Source organism: Marmota monax, unplaced genomic scaffold (assembly GCF_021218885.2).
Source record: "Marmota monax isolate L192 unplaced genomic scaffold, Marmota_monax_Labrador192_F-V1.1 WCK01_AAM20220418_F8-fsc00102, whole genome shotgun sequence".
Classification (NCBI taxonomy): domain Eukaryota; kingdom Metazoa; phylum Chordata; class Mammalia; order Rodentia; family Sciuridae; genus Marmota; species Marmota monax.
The window spans coordinates 4,243,346-4,266,304 of record NW_026692494.1 but is presented as its reverse complement, the minus strand read 5'-3'; the positions used below and the strand labels follow the sequence as shown (position 1 = coordinate 4,266,304).

General features: G+C 52.5%; 1 protein-coding gene across 2 annotated transcripts in view; it reads right to left on the bottom strand.

Moving 5' to 3' along the window:
* Positions 1 to 21,737, bottom strand: part of Sh3gl1 (SH3 domain containing GRB2 like 1, endophilin A2) — a 31,687-nt gene extending 9,950 nt beyond the window's left edge. The window contains exon 1 of one of the 2 annotated variants that reach the window (XM_046444075.2): positions 21,552 to 21,737. In XM_046444075.2, coding sequence (XP_046300031.1) covers positions 21,552 to 21,596 — 45 coding nt within the window. In that variant the 5' untranslated portion in view covers positions 21,597 to 21,737. The remainder of the gene's footprint in view (positions 1 to 21,551) is intronic. The other variant, XM_046444076.2, reaches the window with a different exon arrangement.
* Between the last annotated feature and the right edge of the window lie 1,222 nt (positions 21,738 to 22,959).

The window sequence follows — 22,959 nt, the reverse complement described above, 5'->3', positions numbered from 1 at the left end:
GGGAGATAACCTCCTACAGGACGCCACAGGGGTCACCTGTCCTCTCTGGGCCAGGGTGAGGGTTGGAGCTGGCTTCCCCTCCTGCCCTCTGCCTGTGAGCTTCTACCAACCCAGCCATTAGACCTGTGGTGACACTGTCCACACCACACCACAAAAAGAGCCCCACACTCCTTTCTGAGTTCTTCTCAGTGGAACTCTCAAGGGTGTGTCTCAGTCCTGTTCTCCCCTGTTGGAGGGAGCCTGGCTCAGCACCCTGTAAACCAGGAACTAGGGTGGGGCTGGTGGGTAGCCCAGTTGGCAATCAGTCGGGGAGGGACCAATGCCTTGTGTCCCCCACAGCAACAGACCAGTGCCAGCCGGAGGCCCTGATCAACAAGCTGTCAACTAGATGCTGTGCGCTCTAGGGGCTCGGTAGTGTGGTAAGTCTCTGTCCTAGTCTTGAGGAAGCCATCAGGTGGCTAAGAAATAAGGCAGAACAGCAGCAAAGAGAATGTGGAATGAGCTACAGGAAGTGAGGGAGGAGGGCCTGGCTGCAACGAGCCCAGGAACAGGTCACCTATGCTGGACTCACAAGGCAAGTTCCCAATGGGCAAAACCAGCCACGCAGGTGAGATGCAGGGAGAGGTGGGCAGGGTACGGAAGAGGAGCACCACCTGCTGGGCCCCATGTTGCCCATGTCATTGATTAGTAACACCCACTAGATGACCACATAGGGACACACCCATTTTACAGATGGGGACATGGGTGAGAGGCCAAGGAACTCTATGGCCCTGAAGCTGTAGGCAGGGAAGCTGAATGACCACTGGTCCAACCTGACATTCCTGTAGGTGGCCAATTCTGACTCCGCCCATGTGTGAGACAGGAGGAGGGAGGCCTGGGTTTCAGGAAGTAGGGCTGTCAGACAGCTGTGTGTGGGACACAACTGGAACATAGAGTCATGGGAGGCCCAAGAAGTGGCTGAGACTGTCCTGGGCAGTGTGGAGAAATCCCTGCACTGGGTTAGAGGGTAGGGAAAGGGAAGGGAGGGGCATAAGAGCAGATCTGTGGTCTGTAGGTCCCTGTCCCTTTCCCTGTCCAGCTACACCCCTTCCATGCTGGCTTGGATCTGTGAAGCCACTGGCAGACATACATGGAGCTACCCTCCCACTTTCCATTAGTCTTCCTCCTGAGCAGGGCCAAAAGGTGGCACGCCTGTAGGCTGCTCTGCTGCCCGGCTGGCATCCTTGCAGCTCACTCTGTGCTTACGCCGTGGCTCCTGACTTGGGGATGCTGGCAAAGCCCCGAAGGAGGGACTTGACAGCACACTGGATCTTCCAGGAAGGGAAATGACTTGCTGGCACTGCCCTGGTCTGTCTGCTCTGGCCAGGGACCTCTCAGTGGTCCCCAGTGTCACCAAGATGATGTCCAGAGGTGAGCTTCTCCTGTATGGCTCAACTAAGAGATGTTGGCTATGGGGCAGTGATCATTCCACGAGAGGAAAAGCCATAGAGTGCAGCCTGGATGTGACCTGCAGAGGGTCCTGTCCCTGGAGCCCTCAGGATATCTGCGTGAGAAGCTCAGGAATTGTCACTCCTGAATGGAAGCAGCACGTGGGCAGGGAAAAGGGCAGAGAGAAAAGAGGTCACAGGAGCACCACTGTGTGCCAAAGGCGCTTCCTACTCTGGCCCCAGTTGGGTGAGGCAGGAGGATGAAGTAGGCTGGTAAGGGGAGGACCATGTGTCATGGCGCGCTCCACCTCAGGCTGTGTAAATAAGACTTTGGGTGGCCACCACCCCTTCCATAGCTGCAGGAGGTACAACTTCCACTTTTGTCGCACACCAGGCATCCGAGGCTTCCCGGATGTGCCCTCCCCACACAGATGGCCTCTCTGTCCACCAAAGCCATGCTGTTTTTAGCAAGCAACCTTTGTGAATGGCAGCAGAGGAGAAGAATCAGGAAAAGGCTTCTAAAATGGCTTTCCATGTGCTACTGCCACCATTAGTTCAAGTCCTAAGAGAGACCCACTGACCCCCTGTACTGCTTGTCAAGGTTTACTGGGGAACCAAGCTTTGGTGTCAAAGCACAGTAGCACCGAAGCCCAGGGTGTCCTCTTAGCCCATGGGATTGTCCCCTGGACTTGGGCTGATGGATAAGACAACAGTTCGACATCAGTTAGAAAGGAGTCCGGAGTGGTAGTGCATGCCTGGGATCCCAGCTACCCAGGAGAATGGCAAGGCCAGCCTCAGAAACTCAGTAAGAACCTGTCTTAAAATAAAAAATAAAAAAGGACATGGCTCAGCTGTAGAGCACCCTGGGTTCAATCCCAGCACCACTCCACCCAACAGGGCTATCTGCTCCTGGCCAGCTTATAGGGGTTCTCAAGAGTCCAGGTCCCTCACCTGGGACTTGGCTTGTCAGAGGGACAAATGGGCTGTGGAGAGCCTGGCATTAGGGCCGTGGTCAGGCTCATCTCCTGGAGGATGTCTTTTGTCACTGTAGCACTAGTCACTTTGACCCCATCTCCCAGTGTGGCTTTTTGAGCTTAAGGATGGCACCCAGCTGGCATGGAGAATAAGCAACTTTGTGTTTTTTTTTGTTTTTTGGTACCAGGGATTGAACCCAGGGGCACTTAACCACTGAGCAACATCCCCAGCCCTTTTTATTTTGAGACAGGGCATCGCTATGTAACTGGGACTGGCTTTGAACTTGTGATCCTTCTGAGCTACTGGGATTATAGGCTTGCACCACTGTGCCTGGCTACAATTTGCTGCCTGAACGGCAGGGAGCTGAGAGCATTCCCAGTGATAGCTGCTGCCCCTCTGCCTGCATAGGCTGCAGGAGGCAGGGAGGGAACCTGCAGTGAGAGGGGCACCTGAACCATGCGTCTGTGGCCCAGCACTGCCCAGACAGGAGGCAGAGGGGCTGCTGTCAGAAGGGAGCTGCTTTAGACAGTAATGGCAACAGCAAATGGATAAGATCATTCAGTGGCTGTCACAACAGACAGGCTGTAAGAGGCAGCTCTGTGTGTCATTGCCCCTGCGACAGAAAACAGTACTGTCTAGTGGCAGACAGGGCAGCTACAGGCATGGCCACCCCTTCTGCACAGGGCTGGAAAGAACTCATCTGTGTTGACAGTGAAGTCACCAGTCCTGATGGAGGTTTCTGTCCACATCATCTGTTCCTGATGAGGTCCTCGGTCTGAGTCCCTTGGAAGGCCCCCACCCTGGCATCTTCCCCTAGGACTCCAGTGTGGCCTGCTCCCTAGCCTGCCACCCGCAGGCCTTACCCATGCCCTCTGTCCACACACAGCCTTCGCTGTTTGGCAGCTCAGGGCCTCTTTGGGATTTGCCTCCCTTGCCCATTTGTTCTGCTCTGGACAAACTGCTACTTGGCTTTGGAGGCCTGGGCTCGGGTGTCACTTCCTGTTAAGGAAGCCATTCCAAGCACATGTTCTAACTCAGCACCCCGTCTGTCTCCGTGGGCCTTGTTTCCTGCCATGACCAGTACATCATCTTGCAGTCCAGTGGGTGATGGACACCTGGCTGACCCAGTGCCCCACACAGCAGTTGCCAGCGCTCTTTGCTACCCCTGGAACTGTGCACTGCCTGGCACACAGGGCGCCAACAACACTGCACTGTGCGACAAGGCAGCCACAGGAGTTGCAGTGTTGTTTCTTGCTCCTCCAGTCCCAGTGAGGACAAGATAGGCGGACGGCTTCAGTCTTCCACCCCTCCCTCAGAGGTGACTCAGCGGTCCTTAGAAAGGGGTAAGAAGGCTCACACCCTGCTGGCCCAGCTCCTGTGGGTGGTGGAGGAGAGGGAATGGGCACTCCCCTCACAGCCAGCCTAGCCAGAAGCCAGTGTGTGGGGCAGTGGCCTGAGATGGGCAGATCATGGTCCTTGTCCTCAGCTCCTCTGGGGACTCCTGCAGCAACCCTTGCTTCCTCATCTACAAGATGAGAATGCTCTCCAGGTCCAGCTCTAACAGGCAGCCCTGGGATGGCCATCAGAGTTGCCAGGTTTTCCCCACAAGCAGCAGGGCACTTAACACTGCCCCCTCTTCCACTCACGGCCTACCAGTCCCTGGTTGCTTTGCCACGTCTGGGAGGGCACATCCTTTCTTCTGCTTCAGCAGGCCAGTGCTCTGCCAGTGTCTGTGGGCAGGGCAGGACTGCCTGGCCTCAAATGTGGCATGGACACTTCGCTGCTCTCTCCATCTACTGCCCAGCTGGCTCCTTCATCATCTGGGCCCTCCTCACTCACCTGGCTCAGGTATAACCTCAGGGCAGGTGTCTTCACTCAACAGATGGGAAGAGGAGGAGGCCACTCTGTCCATGGCCAGTCAGCACTCCAAGCATTTGATGAAGCTGAGGGAGTCCTGGGCTCCCACACCTTCCTCTATACAGAGGCTGCGCCTACACCCTGATTTTGGCCCCCCTTCCCCAGTGCTCTTTTGACCAGGGGCCATCAGGGTGCTGGGACAGCATTAGCTGACCTAATGTGGGCACAAACCTGCTGGAGACAGAGACTGGCTCCAAATTAGGCCACAGACCCTGCTCCTACCACCAGAGCAGCAGCTTCCAAACAGAAATCAGCCTCTACATTTAGTTTTTCATCTTGGGGTCAAGTTGGCTGCATGTCACATGCTGATAAAATAAATTTCAGACAAAAACTTATAAAAAGAAAAACCCAAGCCACAAACAAATGAGGCAATAAGTCTCCAGAGTCCCTGCTGGGCAGGGCAGCACAGCTCTGCTTCAGGAGCCTGTGGGGCGTTGCTGGCTGAGGCATGATCAGCTTTTCACACGTGCATGGAAATGATAAGGCGCTCTAGGAAGAACAAATCTCTCATCAAAGGCAAGGCTGACGCAAGAGCCCTTCAGGAAAAGCCTGATCATGGGACGGGATGCACAATCCTGTCAAGCAGGTCAGGCGGGGACTGCTTGGCTTGCGACAGCACTGGACAGCCTCTGTATCACACTGAGAGCACAGCTTAGAGGTGCAGGGCCCAAGGAGGGTCACAGCTCCCTGGGGACTGATATGCCAGGGTGACTGACTTAGAGCCTAGAGCCCCTGTTCCTACCCCCTCCTGAAACACAGGTGCCATCCCCCAGTCCCTAAGGCCCCTTCAACTTTTTGTTCTTTGTAGTTGTTGATAGGCCTTTATTTTTTATTTATTCATACACAGTGCTGAGAATCGAACCCAGTGCCTCACACATGACAGGAAAGTGCGCTGCTGCTGAGCCCCAGCCCAACCCCTTCCACTTTTAAAGGCCATCTCTCCTTGCAAGTCTCTGCCCCACCTGCTTTCTGTTCCATGAAGGTGCCAACCTCATGCCCACCACAGGACCTTTTCCTTGGTTGCTCCTGTCTGTGCTGCCCCTCCATGGACCTGCTGTGCGAACCCTGAGCCAGCCCCTCATCCTGTCGCCCTGTCCTGTCTCACATCACCTATCACCGTGCCTCCATCTGCTCGCCTATGGCCTCCCCCGTTGCCGTACACTGAGTCAGAGCCATATCTACCCTGGAATGAAAAACAGAGCCTGAGACTTCTGGGGTTCCTGCTGCCACACCCCACCCCTGGAGGGGGCTGAGCTGTGGGAAGCCAGCCAGATGATGCTGTTCCTTCAGCAAGTTCTGGTATGTTGCTTCTGGGGGCTGGAGGAGGGCTGGCCCTGGCTGGAGGCTGTCAGCCCCACTCCCACAGCTGGCTCCCTCACTAGAGAGCTGAAGGTTTGGGAAAATCACAAAGAGCAAAGCAAGCCAGGCCAGATCTGGACTGGACTATTCTGAGGGCCCTGGCATGGGGTATTTGTTATGGACAGCCATCTCCTGAGAAAACCATGGGTATGGAGTCTGGCTATCCTTTCCAGGATACTAGAAAGGCAAATTCCTTTGAAAGCCAAACAGAAACAGTCCCCAAACCTACTCAGCAGCAGCTGGTGAGAAGCAGGGCTGACAAATGTGCCTTTGCCAGGTCACATGTGGCCAGGATCAGGGAAACCAGAATTCTGAGCCCTGACTACCAAATGTGCCCGAGTAGGTCATAACACCAAGGACAGCACAGGGCAGGGTGGATGAGCAAGCGGAGAGGCAGTCAGAGGGCCCCACACCTGGGTGTCTGCTGACTGTGTTGTCAGCTGGGCTGTGTTAGATGCTGGCTTCGATCACCCTGAGGGCAGCCCGTCCCGGAGCCCAGGCATCTGTACTGGCTCTAGTTCCTGGTTCTCACCCACTAAACACAAAAGGCACCTGCCCTTCACATGTCAGAGCTGGTCCTGAAAACCTGGAGCTGACTGAATCTTAGCACTAACCACCCCAGGACACACAGAGGAGGAAGCCAGGAGGAAGCTGCGGGCACTGGGCTGCTACAGGTGGGCACTGGCCAGGGCTATTGCCTCTTTGCCATTTACACTATAGCAGTGGGGCTGGTGGCCTCTCCTCCTTGAGGCACACACAGCACTTGCTGACACTGCCCCTTGTGCCCATGGGGAGGCCAGAGCACCCACACCTGTGAGGTCTAGGGAGTGTGTGGCTTTTCCCAGGATCCCCCTCAGGCCACACAATGGAGAACAGCAGTACTTAGGCCCTTTACCTGCCTGTGAGACTGGACCTCTTCCGTGATTACATTTGTGTACCACTACCAGGGAACAGTTGGCATCCTCTGCCCACCCCAACATATTCTGTCCCCAAATATGTGCTTCCTGACAGCAGGGATGGATATCAACAGGGTTAGTAGAGGTATATGAAGCCCTGGATCCATGTGCTTGGTTACTGAATATTTGCTGGGATAGTAATAATATTTATAGAGATAATAAATAAATAACAAATGAATGTACCTGCTCTCAGTGTGTCAATAACAAGTCAAAACAGAGTCATGCCCACTAGGTCACAAGGCAGGGCAGGTGACAGGGAAGGGGAGGGGAGCTGAGACTGGCAGTCTCAAGACTGGTCTGCTCTGCTCTGTCCATCAAGGCTGTCACTGTAAGAAAGAATGCAAACTCAGGGCTTGGGGTTTAGTGCAGTAGCAGGGCACTTGCCTAGCATGCAAGAGGCTCTGGGTTCCAGCCCCAGCACTGTGTGTATTGGGGGGAGGATAAAGTGCCCCCCAAACTGCAAACTCCCCTAGCCTCAGGTTCCTCAGCTGTAGAGCAGAGGGATTACAGATGGACTGCTGTAGGACATAGGTGTGCAGGTACTTCAGGAACCACAAGCTGCTCTGCAGATCCCACACTACCCACTCTACCACACACTGGGGAGGTGCAGCCCACAGAAGCTTGGAGAGGGTTTTTCCTTCAGCCCCTCATATGGCACTGGCACCCAGTTTTCCTGGATTGAGAGGCTATATGGACACCCTTCTTTTAGAAGGACAAAAAGAACATCCTTCTTGGAGTAACACCCACCTCTGGACTGCGCACACACAAACCACTGGGACAGAGTCAAAGTATGGAGCGCAGACTGAACCCACGCTTGTGCCATGGGCTCTTGAGGCGGGTGCTGGGGTGTAACCCAGCACCACACAGCTCCCCATGCCAGAGGAACATGCAAATGGCCTCTGTGAACATGCAAATAGACCACTGTGCTCTCTTGTGGGGGAAGAAGCAGGGAGAAAAGGAACAGTGCCAAGAGACAAATGGCTCAATGTGAAGGCCTGTGGAGAAGCTCCCCTGTGTCCGATGCCCAGCAGTCCCATGGCCCCAGGGCCTCTTCCTGCTGCCCCATCACTCTGCCTGCACAACAGTGAACCCTAACGCCCCGTGCATCCCTCTATCTGCTTCCGGCCTGGCAAAGAGATCCTTCTAAGGACACCCCACCCTCAGACGTGGGGCTGGTGCACAATTTCTCCCAGGACACAAGGCCCACAATCTGCACAGGAGACTCTAGGGGACCCAAAGGGGACAGACAGCTGCTGCAGTGCAAACTCAAAGTACTTAGCAATGCCCTGTGATTGAGATTTTAATTTTTTTGCAAAAGAAAAGCAGCCCTGTCCTCTGGTCTTCTCCCGAGGCCTCATTTTGCTTCTGTGGCGTTGCTCTGTGCCAGGGTCTGGCGCAGCCACTCCCTGAGCTGAGAGCTATAGAGTCTTCTAATCTCTCCCAAGTGGCCAGGGTTCCTCCAGCACCGCTGTTGCTCTCTGGAAGGACCGACCCACAGACAGATGCTGCCTGGCCCTTGGATGATGGGGAAAGCAACCTCGGCCTTCCCCCTCCTGATGGCCCAAGGAAGTGCCCAGGGTGGGGTCGCTTGTACTGGAGACTCGGATCCCTCCTTCTATCCTCTTCCTACACCCCAATCTTGCCCACTTCAGAGCCTGTGGCATGTGTGAACCATTCGGGTTCCCCTCCCACACGAAGAGCATGGTTTCTCCCCATTATGTCGGGTGCTGCCACATAGGAGCTGAATGCCCCCTAGCTTTGAGCAATGGGAATGTGGAGATGTGGCGAGCCAGCCATGGGCTGTGAGTGTGAGCATTCTGAGTACACTGGACTGGACTGACGATGCAGCTCTCTCTGGCTGTGCCCGTATGTGTGTTCCTTTTGCTTGCTCTGTCTTTGATTATCACACAACACATGAGATGAGCGTGGCCTTCCAAGGTCAGTCAACCTGCTGACCTGTAAGACATTAAGAAGCTAGACTCACCCCCCCTGCAACCTGGCCCCTTGCCTCATCTGAATGGCTTCTCCCCAAATAAAACAGAGTTCAAGGTGTGCTCTTTCTCTTTCTCACCTGCCTTACCTCCTTTGTGGGAGCTGGGTCAAAGGAATTGTCATAGAACCCAAAGAAAAAGGTATTTCTTTGTCTCTGTGTGATTATTTTGTGCCAGCCCAGTTCACTGGGAGTGACCCTGACTGGTTTAGTCGTGTGTCGCGACACTCATAGGTGCATCATCATCAGCCCTGTTTCAATTATAGCCACCATCATATGCATCTGGGATGCTCTTCTGGCCTGGGCTGACCCAGGGGGTCAAGCGGGAGGGTGACTCTCCAGGGCTAGAGTCAGCTGACTGGATCTATCTTTTTAAGGTTGTGCTTGTTCATTCAACAAGTATCTCATTATTTTTACACGTCCAGCCAGGTGAGAAAAGAACAGAGATAACACAGGCACACACTAACGATGCCCCAGGTTAGAGGGAGGCCTTCAGGCATGAGACACCTGGTGTTCTGTGCAGGGAGAGGGCCACAGATGCTCCACAAAGGCGAGGGCCTGGCACTGGCTTTGAAGGAGGAAGGAAGAAAATGTGAGGAAAGGGAGAAAGAAGGGGACATGGAGATCTGTGCTAGTAAGGGCTGGCTCAGAAACAGCCCAGACAGGATTTTGAAAGGTCCACCTTGAAGACATGGAGGGTCATTATGAAGAGTGTCTGGCATGAGCCTCCAGCATTCTTCTGTCAGAAGAAGTGTGCCACCAAGCTCAGGATGACCCTAAGCATGATGGATAGGATTGATAGAGGGGTTTCTGGGTGTGGGGTATCCTCAGGGCTGGACAAGAAAGATCATTTTCTGCACACATCTGAACACGTGGCCAGTTTCCACAATTCCACTTAATTCATATTAACTCAATCATTAAATTGGAGGTTAGGTGGGAATGGAGACCCATACACACTTGGCTACAGCTTGAACTTTAAGTGTCCCCTAAACACCCACATGTTAAAGGCTTGGCCCCCAGCTTGGGGCTACTGGAAGATAATGGTACCCTTTAAGAGGTAGGGCCTGGGCCAAGCCAGTTGGCTCACACCTGTAATCCTAGTAGCTCAGGAGGCTGAGACAGGAGGATCGCGAGTTCAAAGTCAGCCTCAGCAACCGCGAGGTGCTAAGCAACTCCATGAGACCCTGTCTCTAAATAAAATACAAAATAGGGCTGGGGTATGGCTCAGTGGTCGAGTGCCCCTGAGCTCAATTCCCCAGTATCAAAAAAAAAAAAAAAAAAGAGGTAGGGCCTGGTGGGCCCCTGGCTCCTTGGCCAGGAGGTGAGCTGTTTTGTTCCACCACGTGTTCCCTGCCTTGCCACAGGCCTAAAGCAACAAGCCAACCCAGACATAAATTGGAACCTTCCAACTCTGAGCCAAAGTAAACTTTTTTCTTTAAAAAGTTGGCTCCCTTGGGAATGTTATAGAGAGAGAAAGCTGATTAACACTGACCACTGCTCTCAGAGGAAACATGCTGTGGGTAGGTACCTGCTGGCCTCTAGTCACTCTGTTTTCGTCAGTTGATCAACACATGATGTTGTTCTGTATGTGTTTGTTAAAGACGACTCTGATTCATTCATGCTGACCCCACAGTCAACAGTAAATCCTAGTGCTCATACCTGAGGCTTTTCTAACATTAGCGCTTCCTGGGCTCATCACAGTCCCTAGCCCTCAGGGATCACATTAAACACCAAAGTCCCCAGAATGTGAAAAACACGGCACTAAGCAGACCATGAGAGAATCCTGGTTCACAGCATGTCAGCTGGGACAGCACAACAGCGCTGCAGCCTGTGGCCCTAGCTGGGAGATATATGGAAGATAAATTTTTCACTACTCTGTGCACATCCATGAATGACTGTGAAAGAGCTTGAGTGTTGATTTCGGGGCTAGGATACATTTCAGCAAGAAAGTATGTTTGAAAATTCTGAAAGAATAACAATTAGGATGGACACCTATATGATCCTGCCAAGGCCCTAGTGATGGAGGGGGAGGGGCCTGGGAGGGTACAGGTGCATGTTCTTTCTGCAACTCAGTTTCCCTGTGCAAAGCAAAACTGGACATATGGGTCTGGCACCTGCACTAATGGAGGTCTTAGCTGAAAGCAGCGTGGGCACCTTTGGTGTACCCCAGGTCCATCTCTCTCTGGACCAGAGAGCTGATCCTGTGCCTGGGGAGCAATCCCCAGCTGGCTACACCCCTCAGGGACACACAGCACAATGGGATGGCTGAAATATCACACTTCACAACTGCTCGAACATGTGATACCCACCAGTTCTGGGTCCAAGACTTTCGGTCCATAAACTGAAAAGCTTTTTTTGTTTGTTTCCAGGCTAGGACCACTGAAAACCTGTATGGTTGTATTAAACAAGGTACAGCTCTAGGGAAAACTCTCCGACTGGTGCCCGGACAGCCATAAGACTGCTCAACACCCTATGGCATGGAAGAGCCAAAACTCAAGACATCCCAAATGTCCACTGGCAGAACGGACTAAGGCTTGGGCGTGACTCTTGGAGGGGAGTTAAAGAGCCATGGAAAGGAACTGGAGCAATGTGGGCTGGTGCAAACAGCTCACAGAAAATGCCCAGCCAAGCCCCAAGCCAACTGCAGGGTACCACCCGGAGGAAGCACCACACCACCTATTTCTCTGCAATGATCCCAAGCATGGTGAAGGCAGAAGGCAGGGGCTAACACTGCCCCAGCACTGCTTGTTTTATTTTAAGCAGAATGATGTGCACCTGATTATTTTTCTGGCCATTCCTTAGATTTCTTTGATGTCTGAAACACCTTATAACTTTTTTCCCCGCTGCAGTGCTGGGGAGCTGAACCCAGGACCTCAGCATGCTATATCCCTAGGCCTTTGTAAACTTTAATGATGCTTCTGGGCCTAGGGCTCCAGAAACAACACCATGGCAGGCTGGCCAAGGCACCTTTTTCCTAGTCCTGCTTCTCTGCAGCACTCCTTGTGGGCTTCCCACCCAGGAACCCCTAACACTCCAGTGCAGAGAAGGCAGAGGGGCCTGCTGTGGCCTTCTACCCCTGCACTGGGCAATATAGGGACAGACAGAACACTTGGGTGCCCTTACATGCGTGGGGAGAGAGCCAGAAGGGATGGAGGCTTCCCAGAGAGCCTGCAACTGTGAGATTAAAACAAAGAAGCCAAGGGAAGAGAATCTATGACCGCATGACCCCGAAGTGTCACACAGGCCACCCAGCTGTCAGAGGATCCACAGCAACTCAGATTCAAGGGTAACATGCAGATGTGACTAAGAAGCAAGAAGCAAAAGACTAACCCAGTAGTTTTTGCTTTTTTTTTTTTTCTTCAGTGCTGGGAATAGAATCCAGGTCCTCACACATGCCATGTAAACACTCTACCACTGAGTTACATCCCCAGGCCTTTTTATTTTATGTTGAGACAGGGTCTCCCTAAGAGGCCTGGCCTTCACTTACAATCCTCCTGCTTCAGCCTCCTGGAAGCTGGGATCACAGGCATCTGTCATCATGCCTAACTTACTGGTTGGCGCTTTTTTTTTAGTTTAGCCTTTCTAAACAAGTAGCAATGTGTCTCACTCTCAGAGAACATGCACACGGGAGGCCTTGATGAGAGATGATGGACAAACTCGGCCAAGGCAGACCAGGGCATAGAGAAATTCCACCCCAGCTTCCTAGACTGCCATTTCCAGCCACAAAGCCTGGCCTTTAAAAGCCAGCACTGCCTGTCCATCTCAAACAGTCAGGACTCTGAGGGCTCAAACTGAAGGACACCTACTACCTTCCTGCCACAGTCAGCTCATGGCAGGGTTGAGGAGGGACTCTTGGGAGCCCATGTGTTATAATTCCCATGATGGGGGGAGGAAAAGGGACAAGAGGGCTAGGGTTTTGGCTCAGTGGCAGAGCGCTTGCACTGGGCTGTATCCTAAGCACCACATACAAAAATAAATAAACGAACAAACAAATAAATGATTGTCTCCATCTACAACTAAAATAAAGGACAGAGAGCTCCTTAAGGGTTCTTTCCCAGAAGCATTCTGTGAACAAGTCTCTGCTCACTGCTAGGGTCAAGACCCAGAAAAGCCACTGGTTATCATCCTACTTAAAGAAAACAGGTTTGACTGGGGTTCACTGGCAAAAGCTACTGAAATCATTGGCCATGGTGGCATTTAGGATAAGAAATCAATGTGATAACATCACTGACTGACAAGCCCTCCCCCAGGCACCAAGGACTTGGCCACAGCCAGGTTTACCTGCAGCCATAAGCTGTCCTCTGAGCCTTACCCAGGTCCACTGGATCTTTTGAGTCTTCATTTGAGACTGAGCAGGGCAGAGCAGTAGGCATGAGAGAGTAAAGAAGAAGCGCAGCCCTGTGTCTCACAGCGTGTGTGTGAGAGGCAGATCCATGAACTGTATGGCCGGGACACTATTTCTGCTGCGGTTCTTCCTGTGCTGCTCCTCTGGCCAGGAGGCACTTGGGGGTGGGGTGGGGTGAGGTCGGTTGGTCACTACTGCAGAATCTAACCAAGAGCCAAGAGCAGGGCATCTAAGAGGACCAGCTGCACTGTTTTGTTGCTGCTGCATTTGTTGTTCCAGTTACTACTACTGAAAACACAGAATAAGACCAAGATCTCTTTTTAAACCCATTTAAAAAGTGAACTTATTATAAAGTAAAAAAGCCAAATTAACCATTGTGCTCAAGTTACAGCACAGGCAGCAGGTGAAGAGCCCTGGTGGTCACTTCTTTTTGCTGCAGGCCATGGTGTGGTGGTCTACACTGGTGCTCAGGCTGAGGGAGGGGAACCAGCAAGTCAGGGTCACAGGTGGGTGGGAGTGTCACTGGGAACACTGGGACTGGGAGAGATTTGGAAGTCAGGTACAGAGAGGTTAGTGGATACCAAGGAGATAGTAGGCCAAGACAGAAAGCAAAATCCAAAGAACCCAGGGGAACAAGCTGGAGGGGCCCAGAGAGGGAAGTCAAAACAGGGCCAGGCGTGGTGATGAACACCTGTAATCCTAGCAGCTCAAAAGGCTGAAGCAGCAGGATCACAAGTTCCAAGGTAGCCTCAGCAACCTAGCAAGGCTTTAGAGCAACTCAGTGTGACCCTGTCTCTAAATAACATACCAAAAAAAAAAAAAAAAAAAAAAGGCTGGGGGTGTGGCTCAGTGGTTAAGTGCTCATGAGTTCAATCCTCAGTACTAAAAACAAACAAACAATAAAACAAAATGTTGGGCTGGGTGAGGTGGCACACTCCTGTAATTTCAGCAACTGGGGAGGCCGAGTCAAGAGGATTCCAAGTTTGAGGTTAGCCTCAGCAACTTAGGCCCTAAGTAAGTTTGCAAGACCCGGTCTCAAAATAAAAAATAAAAAGGGTTGGAGATGTGGCTTAAGAGCTTAAAGCACCCATAAGTGGTCACTGAACTGTACCCAGGCTCAATCCCAGGTATCAAAAAAAGAAAACAGGCCTCGGTGTGGAATCTGGGAGGTGGGTGTCAGGCACAGGGAGGTTAAAGACAGTTAAGTCTAAGAAAGGGCCTGGACCTGGGGAGCAGGTTTTTGGAGGCTAGGGCATGATTTATCTTAGGGAAAATCGGAAGTGAGGAAAATACCCTCTCCAAGGAGGCCTCGAGGCTGGGCAGTCCTAGGAACTCTGGGCCTGGCTCCTTCAAGGAGGAAAGTGGACATCCTATTTCTGCTCCACAGGGCCTGCTTGGTGGGATCCATGTTACCAGACCACTTAAGACACCAGCCAGGCCCTTCTGGCCTCAGCTGAGTGCAGGTCATTCTTGGTCACTGTGCCTGGAGTACAACCTAAGCCAAAGAGAACAATCTCTGAGCTTTTAATTTTTTTTAGACTAGTTGGACTTGTTCCTGACCAAGTTCTCAAAGGTCTTCTCAACCACCCAAGTCCTTGGAACTCTACCAGGACTGAGCAGAAACCAGGTCAAGAGAGTAGAACTGGTGTTGGGATGCCATTAGGGACACTGTGGGAGGCCCCACTCCTGCCTGAGAAGGAGCACACCAACTTGACCTGGTTATGTGTAATTCTGATGAGCCTGTGGGAAAGACTTTACCCAGTAGGCTCCAGGCCTGGCACAAGGTGCCCAGCTTGGCTTGGCCCTCAGGAGCTGCTGTCTGATGGGAGAAGAGCACAGCTGGTGCAGGATAGGACTGTGATGTGGGTGGGAAGCCAAGAGGCCAGCTGCTCACAGGGGAAGACGCCCCTCCAGCAGGCAGTCCCACCAGACGTGAGGGTGAAGGAGAGGCACAGGGCTTTACAGGCAGACAAGAAGAGGACAGACAGTGCCACCAGACAGGAGGCAGAGAACATGGGCATATAGGGCTCAGAGTACAGCAGAGCAGACCAGTTTGACTGTATGTGTCACCCAGAGAGGAAGAGGGTGGGATTGAAAACTGGGACCCAGGTAAGGGCTTTAGAAGGTCCAAAATGCCAGAAAACAGCTAGCTTGACTGTACCCCAGACCCCCTGGGGACATTCTTCTCTTCTTTAGGGGCTGCTTTGCAAGGCCATTTACCCTTTTAACCAATATTCACCGAGTTCCTGGGACAGGCCAGGGACTAAGCTCAAAAAGGCTATAGTGGTGAGCAGAAATACTTAGTTCTGTCTACAAAGAGCTTATAAGCCAGTGACAAGGACACTGGAATACTCAATCCCCAAATCTATCTGCAATTCTGAGCCAGGATCTCACTACTCCTGAGACCAGAAGGATGCCCGGGCAAGGGCAGAGGCGGATGGGGAAGGACAGCCTCCCGCCCTGGAGGCTTCACTGGGTATCTAGTGCTCCCAGAAATCATGGTATCTGCCAGGACTGTGAGCCCCTGCAGACACCCACGTAGGGTGCTGGGGTTTGTAGCCAGGTGGGGAAACTAACCAGCCACAGTCCTGTCCAAAGCGGTCAGTGGGCCAGTGCTGAGTCAGGTCCGGGAAGGAAACAGCATCTATTTTCCGGCCCTGGTGGGGAAGTCTCCACATGACCCCATGCTCAGGGCCCAGTCAGCAAGTTTTTCTAGGAGCCAAGTGGAAAAGGAAGACGCAGTCATCCTCTAGGAACATGCGTGTGGGGCCCTATGACTGCCTAACGGGAAATGAGCAGAAACGAACCCCAGATGAGTGCTCAGGAAAAGTGCCTGCCAGGCCTGGCTGCACGGAGGGGGTGGGGAGTGGGGGTAGAGGCAGGCACCAGCTGCTAAGCAGCCTACACACTCTCCCCCAGCTTTCCAAGGACAGCTCTGAAAAGGGACCAGAAGAGCCCGCCAGGACACTTCCCAGGTTTGTTAAAAAAGCCATGAGGGGTTGATAAGAGAGGGTGTAAGGCCCTCAGTGGGCCTGCTGAGCTCCTGACCCCCACGCTCCTGGGGCTAAAAAGTCTCAAGAAGCCTGGAGCCCTACTGAAGGAACCCTCCTAGGCCTTAGAGACCTCCAGCCTGCAGCAAACAGAAGGGTAGGAGGCAATTTTCCGTTCCTCCTTCCACCCACCTGCTACAGTGCCAAAATGTGCCTTGCCTCTGAAAGCCTATCAGGGAAGCTGGCTGCACGTTCCAAATTAAAAACTAACTTTCCTCAGATCAGATCAGTTTCAGAACATTGGAGACAAGGGAAAAGGAGGACAAGGACTTAAGTAGGAGCCAGGACACAACAGCAACCTAGGTCCCTGGGCCAAAGGCCACTGGACGCAGACACAGAGGTCAATAGCAGGTCTGAGCTGGATGGGCCCACATGAAAGATTTTTTGAGGAACAGGATGATAGAATCAGTGTGCATGATGAGCATACGGCCAATTGAAAGAGAAACTGGGGAGCTCATCCCCAAGTGCACTAGTACTCCCATGGTGGCTACCCCAACAAGAGGCTGATGGATAGGTGAGCGTGGGCAAACGTTTTTGAGGACCTTTCTGAGTCTTTGGTAAGTCTAGGGTCTGAAAGATGTGATACGCCCAATTTCAACAAGGGAAGAGGGAGATACTGTGAACCCCTCACCTAGCAGGCTGTAATTAAGTGGCACAAGGACTATAATTAAGCATGGTGGGGCTTGGTGTTAACACACCCAGATAAGCAGGGCGATTAGCTCTTGCAGAGCTCCAACCAGCCCTTAGAGAACACAGGATTCTGAGTCAGAAGTGAACTTTTGGCTCTCAGCTAATATGTGGCCTAATGTACAGCAGTTACACGTGGCAGAAATCAGAACAGGGGCTGCGGGTGTGACTCAGTGGAAGAGTGCATGCTTAGCAAGCTTGAGGTCCTGGATTCTATCCCCAGCACCCCAAAGTAAAAAAGAAAATAAGTCAGAACAGGGTGACCATTCAGTTTGGGAGTGGACAGGAAGCATGCTGGGTCACAGAGCCTCCTGGCTGAATCACAGTGGGCCTGGGAGACAAGCGGGAGGAGCTGCTTTTACAGACAGGGCCAGGAAGTGGTGGAGTTTAAGGAGCCCCAGGTTTTCTTCAGGGAAAAATGGTCTCAAACGTCTTCCCTATCTCCACAATCCAGCAGCTCAGGCCTCAAACAGTGACTGTTTATATCATTGTGCAAGCAAGAGACAGAAAGCCACGTAGGGAAAGCGGGACCTACCATCCATGTATGCCCCTGGGGACCTCATACCACAGCAAATGCCAGGTCATTGTGGCTTCTTGCCAGAGTGGACTTAACTAGTTCCCATCAGGCATGGACACCACAAAGGCAAAACCCACTCCCTCATCTGCTGCTTGTGCCTTCCGTGGGACAGGGTGCTCCAGAGGATGGGGTGCTCAGCACAGCCTTGGGTGCCTGGCCCTGACCCTCTTTCCAGATGATGCACATGGAACTCTGAATTGCCTCTCTCCCGGGGCACGGGCTGCACACTTTGATTCACATAGAAGCAAAGGGATACGAGCTTCACATTCCATGTTTCTTACTAATAAGTCAAGCACTTTGCTAGGAAAGCCACAGCTCACATCCACAAAGTGAGGTCTGAAAAACTGGTCTATGCTGGGGGTGGGGCTCAGTATAAGAGCGCGTGTGCCCCGCATGCACAAGGCCCTGGTTCAACTGCCAGTACCAAAAAGAAAAATAAGTCAGAGCAAGCAGAATTTTGGGACATTCTAAGACACCAAATTCTCCTTACCCTGCCTACTGCCTTTCTCATAGGTTAGGGTCCAGGGCCCCCAGCCTCTAGGGCACCCTTTAACCCTCGAGTCTCTCAAAGGAAATATGAGTTTCCCCCCCAGGCATGGACCCTGGGTCTAGGAAGCGTCCAAAATACCTCAAAGCCATGGAAGACAGACTGGGGTAAACTCAGTATGGTAGAGCACTGCCTAGCATGGGTGAGGCCCTGAGATTTGATGCCCAGCAAAACACACACACACACACACACACACACACACACAGACTTTTAGCTCAGACAGATCAATCTTTCCTTTCAAACTGTCTACCTCCTTTTAGGCAAAAAGGGGGCAGGGGACAACAGGCCAGCATTCCAGGCAGCTGCCAGGGCCATCCCTAGTTGCACTCGCAAATCTCCATACAGCCTGGCCACAAAAAACGATCAGGAAACCAGCAAGCAGTTTAGGTCTGAAAGTAACCTCACCCAAACACATACTGCTCGAAGAAGTGAGTTTCTGAGTTTCCATCTTGCTAGTAGGGTTTTAAATATGTACATAAACTTCCTGACTTCCCTGGAAATACTAGAGACCCCAATTCTAGATGTGCTGAGGAAGTGCGTTTCCTGGGCACTAGGGAGGTGACTTTGTACTGCTTGCTCTTCTATTGATCCTGACTTCCCCTGCCTTGTAAATAAAACCTCGTTACAAAATTCCCCCGCTTGAGACAAAACTGCTTCTGAACCTGACTCTGCTGGGTGACGACTGGAACAAGATCTGGTACGGTGGTTACCACACCACCAAGGAGAAGTCACAGACTTCAGTAGCATCACAGCCCCACAGCAGGAAACCCAGTTTCTCTTTCTGGGCTCAGGTTCCCCCTCCTCCTAGCTTCTGTTTCTCAAGTTAGACACTGTTACAAGTCTCTGAGATCCAGAATGTTTCCACTCAGGAGTTCTCAAGCTCAGCACTGCTGACCTTTTGGGGCTGGATGATTCTTGGAAGGGGAAGAGGGCTGCCAAACATCCCATGTTGTTTGGCAACATCCCTGGCCTCTACCCACTCGATGTCATTGGTACCTTCTCCCCAGATTATGACAATTCAAAATAATCTCAAACATTTCCAGATTGAGGAGAGGAAAAGAGTGAGAGTCATTCCTGCATAAGAAGCCATGACCCATACTTATACTATCTGAAAAATAGCAGATACCAAAGGACACTTAGGGTGTTCCTAAAGACCTGGGGTGGGGGTCTTAGGGGGTCTAAACACAAGCTTTAATATCTGTAAATTACCTAATTCTTAGGGAACAAGGATGTGCCATATGGAAGATACTCAGAAGCATCCCTGTAGCACTCCATCAAGTGTGATGGCCAAACATGCTCCCAGACACTGCTGATTTGGGGTTATAAAAGGGGAATACATTCATCTTAGGCCAGAAGAGTGACACCAGTCAAGACTCCTGGTTAAGAGCATGCAGCCTGGTGACACAGTGAGAACTCTATTGTGTCAGCTATCACTACGGAAGGCAAGGAATCTCTTCTTGACAGGTGACTGGATTCTGAAGGCACAGGGTAGGGTCAAAGAGATTTACTGAGAAGAAAAGAAGCAGATAGATGTATACAGCCAGATAAACAAGTGAGATGCCAGAGACTGTGGAAAATATTGCAGAAGATGGAACACAGCCAGGGTGATTCCTGAGAACACAACCTGATAATCGATTGGGAGGCTAAGACAGCTCTGTGAGGAGGCTGGGTCACCACAATAATCCTTTGGGACAGAGCTCTGGAATGTTGAAACAGTAAACTGATCCTAAACACCAGCTCACACTGAACTGTGCTTTCTAGGTTTAAAGGCACTGTCACAGATCTGAATGCGTCCCCAGGAAAGAAAAGGTTCTAGTGGTTGGCCTGAGTGGCCAGGCAGGTTCCTCTGGCAGTGTCTGTGTGGAACTGCATGGGCCACCAGTAGGGCCTGATAGCTGGAGGAGGGCAGGGCCTTCAAGACTTCCCTACATGAGGGAACAAAGGAATTCTTCCAAGATCTCTGGAGACATTGTCCACACAGGAGGATCCAGGCCAGCGAGCCACATTCTAAGGTGCTTCCATTGGGCATGTGGGGGCTAAATGCCTGCCAGATGAGGCCCAACCCACTTAATTCCACCCTGCTAGGTTAAAGGGGCAGTACTCTCTGCAACAATCTTAAAACTCCTCTGGAATAAATCTCGCTTCCTCTAGGGTTTGGCTATCATCTGCTATCTAGAGATAGACCCCAAATATCTTCATCCTTAGACAACCACTGGGGTCCTTATATTTTCCTTCCAAAGGCAAAAGATACCAGCCACACATTACTGGGAACTCATGTCTCTTCCCTTTCATTGGGCCTTTCCAAATTACAGGTAGAGCTCTGTTTGCCTAAGGTCATTGTTGGTTCTTCTGTGGAACCTGTACACATGAACTCCACACCCAAGATCTTTAACCTACAATCCATGGATCAATAGGAATCAAGGCATCTAGAGTTTCTTGGATCTGAAACTGTACACTGAATTTTACACTTGCCTAGTTTTCTTGGATCCACAGCTTTCGCCAGATTTACAAGCAGTAGGTCTTAAACTTTTCAAAAAATCTGTTTCTATCACATGTAAAATACGTTTGGTGTTTGATTGAGCATTCTGTTTCTGGGAATTTATCCTATAAAACCAAACCCACCTGTGAGTAGAGATAGTCACAGGTTACTCACTGTGGTACTTTTTGTAGTAGTAAGTTACTGGAAATCATATAGACATCTATTAATAGACAACTGATTAAAGAAACTGTGGTCAACTTAGTGCAATGGAATACCATGTGCCCACTAGAAAGATCCAAACTGGGTGCTGTGGCTCCTGAGTTGTTCCAGCTACTTGGGAGTCTAATATAGGAGGATCACTTGAGCCCAAGAATTTGAGGCCAGACTGGGCACCATAGAGAGATCTCCCTCTGGGGGGCAGGAGGAATTCCAAGAAACTCCAGGAATATGTTTTAGTGCAGAAGTTGCGGGGAGGGCTTCTGCTCCTTGAAGACACTGGGTAAGGTCTGAAGACATTTTTGGTTGTCAAGACTGAGGGTGCTCCTGGCATGGGACTGGTGGAGGCCAGGGATGCTCCACCACACCCTGCAGTACCCAGGACAGCCCCACCCCGGAAAACAATCTGTCCCCAAATGTCAACAACGCCAGGGTAGAGAAATTTTCTCTCCAAGACACATTTAACAAAACACAGGGTCGGGCAGAGTATAGGCTATCTATCACTCTGTGTGCTTTGCTTTTACAGGGAAGGTGGACACGTATTTTGGGGAAGAAACATGAGAATTTCCCCGTTTCTGGGGAGAGAGGTTGGCTGCCTGAAGGACGGAGTCGCCTTTCATTCTACCCTTTCAACTTGGGCCGTGTCCATCAAGAGGATTTTGGAAGCAACTCTCTAGATGCAAATTCCCCCTGCCCCTGGGCTCTCTGGCAGGAGTCCTGGGTCCACAGCCTCGCGACTTTGTTTCTTCGCCTTCTCTGCCCGCGTCGCGCCTTAGAGGGGGGCAGGAGGGCGCGGGGTCCACGTCCCGGCCAGCCTCTGGGAGCATCTCGCCCCGGCGGGGCTCTGCCGGCCCTTCCCAGAGACGGAGCTCCGGGGTGGCCCCGTCGGTCCCCGGCGCTGCCCTCCCAGAGCGGAACACGTGCCAACGCCGCCCCGCCGTCGCCGGCGACCCCGCCCGAGCCGAAGCCGGGCCGGGCCCGCCGCTCGGCCGCCCAAGCCCCCGCCTCGGGCCGGGCCCCGCTCACCTGGCTCGCCTTGTAGAACTGTTTCTTCAGCCCCGCCACCGACATGCTGCCTCCCGCCGTCGGGCCTCCCGCCCGGACCGAGCGAACCGCAGGCCCCGCACAGATCACAGGATCCCGGGCGCCGCCGACCCCTCGCGTGCCTCCGCGGGCCCCGTCGGCGCCGCCCCCGCCGCCCGCTGGCCAGCTCCGCGCCCGCTCCGGCGCCGCCTCAGCCGCTTGCGCGCCCGCGCGGCCAGGATATTACATGGCAACCGCACACTTCCGGTGCCGGCCCCGCGCGCTCCCGGCCCCGTCTGCGCACGCGCGCCCCCTGCCGGCCCCATAGCGCACGCGCACTTCTCCTGGGCGAGTGAAGCGAGCGGGAGAGCCTCCTCCGCCAACGAGTAACGCCGGCCGAGCCTAGAGAGGCGATGGAGGCCGCAGCGCCCCCGGAGTCCCGACGGCGGAACCAGAGTCCTGAAGATCTCCTCTTGGGAAAGGCGCACAGTCCTGAAGATCTCCACTTGGGAATGCCAACGGGCTTCTCCAGATGCCTGTCTGCTCACCTCAAGGAGACCCAGTTCTCTCTGTATTCAGGGCCCATCCCCGCCCTGTCGCGCGTCCGTCTGTTCAAATTCCACGCCATTTGGTATTATTGCCCTGATCATAGCTGTCCACTAACCTTCTCGCTGGCCGTCCACTTCCAGGTTCTCTCCTGAAGTGCATTCCACGCCAGGCAATCAGAAGGATACGTTCAAAATTCAATTCAGACCATCCGTCTTCTGCTTAAAGTCCACGCACTAGCCATGGGATACACTCCAGCTTCCTACAAACCCTGTAGAGTTTGGACCGGCCCATTCTTCCGCTCTCTGCTCTCTTCTTTAATTAATGATCACTGTCGCCCACTCGGCCCTGTCACCCGTCTTCGGCGCTGGGGACGGAGACCAGGGCCTCGCATAGGTTAGGCAAGTGCTGTACCACTGAGCCACATCCCCAGATCGCCTATGGGTTGGTGCTCACAGTTTTAGAGGTCTCAATCCATAGACTGTCAGCTCCATTGCTCTGGACCCAAGATGAGGCAGAACATCATCACATCTTGGCGGAAAAGTGTGATGGCCGAAAGAACATGGCCAAAAGAAACGGAGAGAAATCGGCTCATAAGGACAAAATAGAAACCCCAATGTCACACCCACAGTGACCCACCTCCTCCAGCCACACCCTACCTGTCGGCAGGTAGGGTTAAGTAATTCAGTTAATCCATTCAAGTGGATTCACGCACCTGTTAGTTTAAGGCTCTCATAACCCAATCATTTCACCTCTGAATACTTTTGTATTCTCACACATAAGCTTTTGGAGGACAGCTCAAGTCTGAAGCATAACAAGGACTCTACTGGGAATGTCACCTCCTCCAGGAAGCCTCCCCAGATAG